General features: G+C 39.7%; 1 protein-coding gene across 1 annotated transcript in view; it reads left to right on the forward strand.

The window, feature by feature from the left end:
* cyfip1 (cytoplasmic FMR1 interacting protein 1) overlaps positions 1-11384 on the forward strand; it is a 173372-nt gene that overhangs the window by 141361 nt on the left and 20627 nt on the right. The window contains exons 23-24 of the mRNA XM_048597890.1: positions 6071-6214; positions 7603-7693. Of these exons, the coding sequence (XP_048453847.1) occupies positions 6071-6214; positions 7603-7693 (235 nt within the window). The remainder of the gene's footprint in view (positions 1-6070; positions 6215-7602; positions 7694-11384) is intronic.

Consider the following 11384-nt stretch of genomic DNA (forward strand, 5'->3'; position numbering starts at 1 on the left):
ATGTGGTGCAGGCACACCCAATGGGGCTGTTACAAAGGGAATTTCAGGATTTTGACCATGAAGAATCAACATGTTGCTCCACATCAGGGTTGTGTGTGGCCTAGAAGGGAATTTGGAATTGATCATGTTCCCATCTGTTGGTCTTGTCCTTCTAGGTGGTATTTTTCCAAATACAGCATACATTCTAATGTATGATAGTAATGCTGCAAAATATTATTTGTTCAATGAATTTTGATCATTGCAGTTTTCCAAAAATTCCAGTTGGAACTGTACTTTGCATTTAAAAGGCTGTAGTCTGATTTGATTGTTGAACATTGAAATCCTGAAGTATGACTAGGTTTTCCATTTTGCAGAGTAGTCTCAAGACAGAATAGACTGAGATTAAAATTGTGTACTCTACCTTGGGATAAACTGAATAATTCGGAGGGGTTCCCTTGACAGTTGATTTATTCATCATTCTGTTTGACAATCATTCTAAATATTGATCTTTCTTAAGGTTGGTAAATACTACTAGCATGAGAATAATGATGCCAGAAGAAAGTTTAGTGCTAAACTGATAATTGCCAAAACATACATCTAATTAAATGAAATGAGTTAGCAACAATAAACCAGATTCTTTTAAAAAATGACAAAATAATATATCTCATAATCCTTGATACTAAATCAGGGAGACCCAGGTTAGTGCTCTTGACTGAGTGTAAAAGTGGCAAAAGGCTCATGCTGTACGAGTCTCACTGGCCTGGACCATTTTCCCCCCTCGCTCTCACCCACCTTATATCCAGACCTTATTGTGCCAGGGGACCCTGAATGAAGACTATTCCCCTCAACTTGACGGAAGTCTGCTCATAACTGTGACAAGCTTCCTGGCTTTGTGTCGGTGCTAAATGGCATGGCAAGACAGCAGTAACATGAGATAACTTGGCTTTAGAGGCAAAACACACAATGCAAGACACGGATGCTGTGTAGGCTTAGTCAGTGGATACTATGACAGTAAGCAAAGAACCTGGACACATATCCTGGTCCAGTCCATGAGCTGAGTGTGAGAGTGGGAAGTGTTCATGCTGCAGTATTGCAGTGATAGTTGTTAGATCCTGCACTTCAGTGCTGCACTCTAAGTGGATCAGAGATGTACTGTGAGTATTATTAGAAGCTAGTACACGACAGGTGCTGTCTGTGGTTTGTGAGGTTGGTGCCCACAGGGGAAGCCCTGAGATGCTGATGCTCAGTTTCTAACATGAGGTTATTCGAAGCAAGCAGTGAGCTGAATCTGCCAGAGGCATGCTGTTGTTTCCTTGTCAGGTTTTCCAGATCTCAAGCTTGTCTGGAAAGTTTAAGATGGGAGGCTGAATACTAATGAGGTGAGTAGGGCTGTTAACAAGGCACTTAACACACAATCTACAAATGCTGACTAGTTTGTTATGTATTTTCAACAATTATTTTGGTTTTCATTAATTTAGTAACATGCCTGTGGATGTTGAGTTTTAGTAACTGTTAGGAAAGTTCAGAGTCTCACTCCACAGCATTCAGTGAAAGTATAGAATGTTGCAGATATTTGTTCACAAACAAGATTTCTGTTCTAACTGTTTGGATAGGAGGTTTCTCATGTTAAATGGTAACATAAAAATAGTACCAAAAATCATAGAGGCAAGAAAATGTCATCTGACATTTGTGAATAAACTATGGTGTCTGTGGCTCAGCTTTATAGGTCAAGAATGCTCAATCCTTGACCTGTATATATCTAGCTTGTCTTCTCTTGGCCTGTCTTTCCTTCAGCTGATTGCTATCTCACTACCCCTACTGGAATAATTGTGTGGATACAAGATGAAAACTGAGTCAGTCCCAAGATTGATTGACTCCATTATATGCAAGCCGTAAGCACAGTTTTGCTAAAACACTCAGTGCCGGATTGCCTGCTTGTGATTGATTTCAAAAGTGTTTGGTTGAAAGTATGTCAGTCAGCTGTTCAAGATTGATTCTAGAAAGCTGCTTTCATTCTTGCGAGTAATTGAATCTGCAGAAACAGTTTTGAAAAAGGCAGGATTGGATTTTTTTTTCTCCCCCAATCCTACATGTCAAGTTGGTATGGAGTGGTAGGGTCATACAGCACGGAAACAGACCCTGCAGTCCGTCCAGCCCATGCCAAACCTAATCACAAACTAAATGAGTCCCACTTGCCTGCTCCTGGCCCATATCCCTCCAAACCTTTCCTGTTCATGTACTTATCCAAATGTCTTTTAAATGTGGTAATTGTGCACACACACCCCACTTCCTCAGGATATTCATTGCACATGTGAACTACCCTCTGTGTTTAAAAAAAAAAAATTGCCCCTTATATCTTTTTTAAATCTCGCTCCTCTCACCTTAAAAATGTGCCCCCTAGTCTTGAAATGCCCCATCCTAAGGAAAAGATACCTACCATTAACCCTATCAATACCCCTCATGATGCTATAAACTTCTACAAGGTTGCCTCTCAACCTCCTACGCTCCAGTGAAACAAGTCCCAGTCTATCCAGCCTTTCTTTATAACTCAAACCTTCACTACCTGGCAGCATCCTGATAAATCTCTTCTGAACCCTCTCCAGCTTAATAATATCCTTCCTATAACTAGGTGATCAGAACTGGACACAGTACTCCAGAAAAGACAAAGACAAAAAAATTGCTGGAAAAGCTCAACAGGTCTGGCAGCATCTGCGAAGAAAAAATCAGAGTTAACGTTTTGGGCCTGGTGACCCTTCTTCGGAACTGATGGTAGCTGGGAACACTGTCACTGTTGTGGGAGGGAAGTGATGGGGTGAGGGCGGAAGTGCGGGAAATGGGTCCGACCCGGTTGAGGGCCTTGTCGACAATGGTGCCGAGGAATCCTCAGTTGAGGATATCGCAACAGTGATAGGGTTCCCTTTGTCCTTACCTACCATCCCAGCAGCATCCACATCCAGAAGATCATCAGACGCCATTTCCGCCACCTCCAGCGAGATGCCACCGCCAGACACACATTGCCCCTCCCCTCCCTTGTCCACCTTCCGCAGGGACCGTTCCCTCCGTGACACCCTGGTCCACATTTCCTTCAACTCCCACAGTACTACAGCACATTCGCCTGTTACCGGCGAAGGTGCAACACCTGCCCCTTTACTTCCTCCTTGCTCCCCAGTATCCAAGAGCCCAAACACACCTTCCAGGGGAAGCAACACTTCACCTGCACTTCCCACAATCTAGTCTATTGCATTTGCTGCTCACAATGCGATCTCCTCTACATTGGGGAAACAAAGCATAGATTGGGTGACCGCTTTGCAGAACATCTATGTTCTGCTCGCAAAAAAGACCCTGAGCTACCTGTTGCCTGCCACTTTAACACACCACTCTGTTCCCTGGCCAACATCTCTTGTGTCTGGCTTGCTGCAGTGCTCCAGCAAAGCTCAATGCAAGCCAGGAGAACAACACCTCATTTTCCACTCGGGGACCCTGCAGCCCTCTGGACTCAATATCGAGTTCAATAATTTTAGGGGCTAAGCTCTCCCATGTCCTAGCCCCTAGCCCTTGTTATCACATACCATTACACACCACCTGTCATAGTCACTAACAGTTTCTATTAACAACTATTCATCCTCCCAGCCGGATCGTTATCAACCCCTTTGTCTGTCCAGCTGTTCTTCTCCCTCTTTGGGCTCTATCCTATCGTTTACTCCCTACCCTACCTCCTCCCTATTTTCTGCATATAAACTGACGTTTTCCCAGCCACCATCAGTTCTGAGGAAGGGTTACCAGACCTGAGTTTTTCCAGCAACTTATGTTTTTGTTCCTGATTTATGGCATCCACAGTTCTTTCGGTTTTTATTTAGTACTCCAGGAGAGGCCTCACCAATGTCCTGTGCAACCTCAACATGACTTCCCAACTCCTTTACTCAAAGGACTGAGCAAAGAAGGCAAGCATGCTAAATGCCTTTTAACCATCTCTCTACCTATGACGCAAACTTCGAAGAATTATGTACCTGAACCCCTAGGTCCCTCTGTTCTACAACACTACCCAATGTCTTAACATTAATTGTATAAGTCCTGCCCCTGTTTGTTGTAGCAAAATGCAATACCTTGCATTTATCCAGATTGAACTCCATCTGCCATTTTTCAGCCCTTTTGCCCTTGACCACGAATCCAATTTTCCACTCTCGACCATTTTTGTATCAGGAGAGGGGAACAGACCCGTCGTGGCCTCTGGAGAGGAGGGTACTGTAGGAGCATGCTCAGCCATACTCCTCTTGTGTCGTTATTTTCACATTGTCCTGTGCCAAGCTTCCCTTCCCCCTCATCCTTGCACCCTATTCACACTTTATGCTGTCCTCCTTCATTAATAGCCTATAACTATTTTGTGTCTTTGATTATTTCACATTTTTGTTCAAATTTGATATTCATATCATTTTTAAAGAACCTTTTTGAATTATTTTAACTTTGTAACTGAAGTATTTATTTTCAATCCACTATTACAAACATGGTTATTGTAATTTCTCTTCTGTATCTTTAAAAAGATTGTATCATTATTAAATTATGCAGACAATGTTTGGCAAGTTGGTTGTTTATCAGTTGACTTTGTTGCTTTCAAGATCGATACTCAATAAATTTGTAAATTCATAGTTAAATTTAAAGATTGATGGAACAATCTTATTCAAGATATGTAACATGGAGCTGTGTAAAACCCTTTTGACAGTAAGTGCTTAAATCATTTATATTACTTGCCTGTAAGTTTAATACATTAACAATCTGCATTAAAAAGTTTGCATGGATTTTATGATTAGCAAATCATGCAAGCCTCCGTTTCAAGTGCAATATAGTGAATCAGATGCTGCTTATGCTGTACTGGCACGTCTGTTGTGGCTAATTCTTTCTTTGTGAAGTGGAATGATGGATTAAGAAAATAAAATCATTTTTGCCGGATTTTCATTTTCTTTCAAATGTGGGAAATCATTATCTTCGGGCTCCCAGGATGAATGTGCATTCTGTTGTTGATGTCATCTTTTATGTTGACGTAATGATGCTGGATCACTCACCACATTCGTCATGCGGACATCCTGCGGCCACCTTTTAAATGTCAATTTCTAGAACTATCCCTCGGGTGACCTCACTTGTAGATATTGTTATCCGTGTTACTTAAGGTTATGTTGGCAAAAAGCATCTAAGAACAGAAGATGTTGACTATGAACGATTAAATAAAGTTAAACCTTGCATATGGTGATATTTGGTTGAGGGATAAATGTTAGTGCGGGGACAAAGAAAAATTACCTGTTTTTTGAGCCTTTGGATCTTTTAAGTGCACTGGAAAAGTGGCAGTATTTTAATGTCTTATCTTGAAGACTGCGCTTCCAACAGTGAACCATTCCACATGTAGTCCACTGAAGTGTCATTGTACATTTTGTATCCAGTTTCGTGGAGTCCAACTTGAACTCATGAATTTTTGATTTGGAGATGAAGATTCTACTGTTGAGCTATGTTGACAGCATACAACATCATTTTAGTTTTTCAGACAGACATAGCCAATTAATGATAAAATAATAGCTTTTTAAACTGTTTGGATCGTTGATTGTAAATTTGAATGGGACTAAAAACTTCATTTTACATCAAATTTTGTAGTCAGCTGAATTCACACCATCTTCCTCTAATTTATAGTTGTTTTAAAAATCATTTGAATTTCTGTGTTTGTTTGCAGTAAAAAAACATTGCATATGTGTAGGTAATGCATTAGCTGCGGAACATTTTGGTACTTCATACATTACTCCAGTGATCGGTCTTTATTAATTATACATTCTTTATACAATTGAAATGATATGCCTTTGTTTTATGTTGTGCCAAACAAAAAGGCTGATGGACATTCTTTATTTCCAAGGGTTGTCTTTGAACTGGATGGCTTGTTAGGCTATTTCAGAGGGCTAAAGCTAATCATATTGCTGTGGGGCTGGAGAAACATGTAGGCCATACCAGGGAAGGAAGACAGATTTTTGTCTCTAAAGGACATTAATGAGCCAGATGTGTTTTACAACAATTGATGATCATGTCACAGTCACTATCATTATATATTTATTTGCAGGCATTGAACTTGGCTTACAGCAGTATTTACAGCAACTACAAAAATTTTGTGGGCCCTCCACATTTTAGAGCGATTTGCAAGCTTCTCGGCTATCAAGGAATTGCTGTGGTAATGGAGGAACTGCTGAAAGTTGTTAAAAGCCTAGTAAGTATATTTTGTAAAATTGGACTGTTACTATTTGAATCTTTTACAATTATTCAATCTCCAAATGGCTTTTGCAGTTCCAAGTAATCTTTAATATGCTAAAGGAAACCCCTTAAAACAGTTACATGGTCAGCCTCTGGTTGTGTTTTATATAATGGAGTACATTCTATCTCTCCTTTTCCGTTTCTGACTAATTATAAAGCATTTTTTCAAGATGTGATGGCCCATTATCCTGAATGCACAACAGATCACAATCTGTCACAAGTTTTTCAATGTTTACTTATGCTTCTTCCTTATCAGATAAAGATCACCGTAATCAGGTTGAAAAGTGGAAGAAAACAAATAGATTGTATTAGCAATTCTTAAATTGGAGTATTATTCCATTACATAGCACTCAATATTGGCATTATTAGATGCAAGGTTTTTGACAATTGTTCTGACATGGACTAAATTTAGAAATCTGTCTGCATGTAGGCTCATTCAAGGAGGCTATCATATAAATTTGGCAGTGCCTGGGACTAGAACAGAAATTGACTAATTCAGGCCAGAACGTAGCAACCCTTTGCTGAGTTGGAGTTTAACCACATTTGATATTTTATTCCAAAGTCAAGAATAAGACACATTTGATAATAATCACTGAAATCTATGTTCCACTAAATATAAAATTTCCTTGTCATCACCACCACAATCTCACCTGGCTTTGGAAGGAATTAAGCAGTTGCTTGGTAAGGGAGAAGAAAATACACTATGTGTGAAATGAGCAAAGTGGTGGGCTCAGATTAGGTGGAGATGCACCTTGGTGTAGAGTTCATGGCTAAATGATTTGCTTCGGTGTTATGATAACTGCTACTATATTGTTCTAGAAATTTGATCACACTAAAGCCTCAGTTGCACAGTTTCGCCTGTAGAATTACTTAGAGTTTTAACTTGATACAAATCCCAATTTTTATCTGACTTGATTTGAAGTAGCAAAACTTAATTTGTGATTGTGAAATATTAATGCATTGAAATTAATCAATATCAAAATGTGAACAGGTAGTTTGATTGTTGCATTTAATCCTTTAAAGATGTTCTACTTTAAGACTGCATACAAATTTAATTAAAGTTTGTTCTTCTTTTGTTTGTCGATGACATCAAACATTTGAATTAGGAAGATATGGAGAGAATCGTGAGGCAAAGGAAAGTGTTTGTATTTGCAATGCTATGCTGAGTACTCAAAATTCTTTTTAGATAATTAGGAGGTAGAAATTAAGAAATTAAACTGTTCAGAGATTCTTCATTCTCTGTGTAATAACCAAGGCCTAATGAATAAATTAAATGTTTGTGATTTACAAAAATGCATTGCTGCTGTTGTATTAACAGAAACCACTCTACATGTTTAATCTCAGCTACAAGGAACCATCTTGCAATATGTGAAGACTTTAATGGAAGTGATGCCTAAAATCTGCCGCCTACCTAGACATGAGTATGGTTCACCAGGTTAGTATGAATTATAGAATTTCTAAACTTGCGAAAATTTATATTGCTAAGCGAAGATGAACTTGTGATAAATGAAAGGTTACAGCAGAGTAGGTTTTAAATGATGATCTCTGTTACAGTTTTCTTTGTTCCATTTTCTCCTCTCCTCTTTAAGTTAATGGCAGATGGTGGAATTTGAATTCAATAAATATCTGGAATTAGAGAGTCTACTGATGGCCATGAATCCACTGTCAATTGTCAGGAAAAACCCATCTGGTTCATTAATGTCCTTTAGGGAAGGAAACTGCTGTCCTTGCCTGGTCTGGCCTAGATATGACTCCAGACCTATAGTAATGTGGTTGACTCTTCACTGCCCTCTGGGCAATTAGGGATGGGAACGAATGCTGCCTGGTGATGCCCTCATCCTGTGAATAAATAAAGAAAAAATTAGAGAATTATTCCATTTGTGTGGTATTAGATATCTACCTTTGACAGTAGAAGGTGAGCTAGGTTGAAACATGTCCTGTCTTATGACTATTTTAGTACCTTCAAGCTTCCTTACAATTTTTTTTAAGTAAAGACTGTTGGTGAGAATACTGGTGCAGCAATAACTTTATTTACATAACAACTTTATCCAACAGCTTCCATCCACCATGAAGTTAGCTGTGGGGATGTTCGCTGATGGTTGCACATTGTTCAGTGACATCTGTGACTGCCCAGGTACTGAGACAGTCTGTCTTCATATACAGCAAGACCTGGATAGCATCTTGGCTTGACCTGATAAGTGCTAAGTAACATTGCCTGGCACTTGGGTGACATGAATAACCATCGACAACAAGAAAAGCCTTAAATATTGCCCCTTGACATTCAATGACATTATCACTACTGAATTCCCCACTTTCAACATAGAGAGTTACCAATGGCCAGAAACCAAACTGGATCAGTTATATAAATATTATGGCTATGAAAGTAGGTCACAGACTTGGAACTCAACAAGTAACTTGCTTCCATTTCCCATCTACAAGCCACATATATGTTGGAATAATCTCCATTTGCTTGGATGGGTACTTATCCAAAAGACAAGAAGCATCCAGGGCAAAACAACATGTTTCATTAAGGTTTTAGAGTAGATTTGTAGCTTGGTATGTGGACGTTGTGGTTAGTTGGCTCGCCGAGCTGGTTCTGCAGAAAAACAACGATCCAGCTCGGCGAGCCAACCAACCACAATATGTTTCATTGTCACCCGAAACGCAACCTTCAACATCACTTCCTTTACCATGGCACACGTTGGCAGTAGTATGTACCATCTATGAGATGCTCTTTCAAAATTCTCAAAGGCTTCTTAGCACCTTCCCAACCTATGACCACTGCCACCTAGAAGGACAAGTGCAGCAGATGCAAGGGAGCACCTCCACCTGCATGTTTCCCTCCAAGTCACATATCATCCTGACAGGGTACTATATTGCGATTCCTTCCTTCATCTAGAGCAGGTTCAACAGTTTGATTTTAGGGATGAAAGGACAATTGTATGGGAAGCAGCTGAATAGCTTGGGCTTGTACTCACCTGGAGTTCAGAAAGAATGAGAGGGGATCTGATTGACATATATAAAATGTTAAAAGGGGTTGATAAGGAAGTTGAACATACCTTACGGGACAGTCTCAAATGAGAGGTCATAGATATAGAGTAAGAGGTGGTAGGTTCAAAACTGAGATGAGGAGAAACTACTTCCTTAAGAGGGTAGTGAATCTGTGGAACTCACTGCCCCAGAGCGCAGTGGACGCAGAATCAAGAAAGAAATAGATATGTTTCTGAAGAAATGTGAGATAAAAGGCTATGGGGAGCAGTCGGGAGAGTGGAGTTGAGACCAGGATAGTATTAGTCATGATCATTTTAAATGGTGGAGCAGGTTTGAAGGGCTGAATTGCTTGCTTCTGCTCCTAATTCCTATGTTCCTGTATTCATTGTTGCTGGGTCAAAATCCTGGAACTCCCTTCTTTATAACAGCGTTGTGGGTGCCCCTACACCCAAAGACTATAGTGGTTCAAGAGGTAGTTCACCATCACCACCTTCACTGCATCAAAGATGGGCAATAAATACTGGCCTTGCTAACAATGCCCACACCCCTTGGATGAATAAAAGGAATGCGGAAAATATTATAATGAATTAACAAAAAGGCAATGAGGCTAGGAAGGGGACTTAGAAAAGTGATCAAGTGCTTAGTTGAAGAGATAGGAATTAAGAATTTTAAGGAAGGAGCAAGGTGGAGGGATTTAAGATGGGAATTCCACAATATGGAGCCTCAGTGGGTGAAATCAGGGCTGCTCATGCTGGGAACGGAAAGTACACTGCAGACCAAACTTGGAGGAATAAACAATTTAGGGCGGTTATTCTATTGGATGAGCCTACAAAGTTAAGCAGAGAAAAAGTCACAGAAGGTGGCTACCTGAAATTTGAGGGATTGAATCACCAGAGGCCAGTTGTGGCTTGCTTTCAGATGACTGAACTTGAAACCTACTGCAGGCTTCTAGGATCATCCAATGATTCAAGAATAACTATTGATGACAAGTATTATTATTAACCCTTCCCAGCTCTTTTAAGAGGAGGCACTGCAATTTCCAGTCAGCACTTTCCAATCCAATAAAGATTGTCTTCATAATTAATTAGTCACGACTGAGCATGCCCTTGTCTCTCTTTTTCTGAAGATTGATGTTTGATGAACTTGCATTGCCCACATAACGTGAACCATTTTATATTTAAAAAGAAAGTAAAAATGAAGTTTATCAGTGGACAAGAAGCTGGAATATCTTGTCTGTTCTGCCAGTTTTTCTTTAAAACCGTATTTAGTGAGAATATTTTGAAATATGCATCCCACAGAAGTGAAATTTTGCTTAATAATGTGGCACTCGGTAATAAATGTGGAGCTGGAAAAGCTCAGCTGGTCAGACAGCATCCGAGGAGCAGGAAAGTCAACATTTCGAGCCGAAACCCTTTGTAAGGACGCAGTTCTGAGGAAGGGTTACTCGACCCGAAATGTTAACTCTGATTTCTCTCCTCAGATACTGCCAGGCCTGCTGAACTTTTCCAGCAATTTCTGTTTTTATAGTGGAAATCAGTGTTGTGTACAAAATCAGAGTAACATGTTGTTACACACACCACCAACTTCTCATGGGCAACCAAGGAGAGCAATAAATGCTGTTCCAGCCAGCAAAGCCCACATCGTGTTGATTAATTTTATAAAAAGTATTTGTAACTATTGGTAACTAGAGAATTTTTTAAAAATATTTAACGGAAAAGTCTTTTATGAAGATTCAAATGCTCTACATTTTCTTGAAAGATCTCTTTTACCTACTGTGCCTTTCATGATATCCCATTAGTCACAAGGTGAGATGTTTAGGAATGGGCCAGTGCAAGCTTGGCCATGATGCCATTATTGTTATCTGGGTGAAACCATAGAATTCAAATGTAAGGAAATGAGGGCAGGAATTTGAATGTTGTTCTATTGTGGCACAGTTGTCTGGAATATTGTATTTTATTGAATTTCTCAACCTACAGACAGCACTAGAAAGCAATATCTGGTTAAAGTCAAATCTTTCAGAGTGGAAGATATAGTAGGAGTGGGGGTGGTATTGTTCATAAAGGATGAAATTAGAGTAATAGTGAGAACAAAAATTTGCTCAGAATCCAGATGTGAAATTCATCTGAAGGAATGTT

Source organism: Rhincodon typus, chromosome 6 (genome assembly GCF_021869965.1).
Source record: "Rhincodon typus isolate 14 chromosome 6, sRhiTyp1.1, whole genome shotgun sequence".
NCBI lineage: Eukaryota > Metazoa > Chordata > Chondrichthyes > Orectolobiformes > Rhincodontidae > Rhincodon > Rhincodon typus.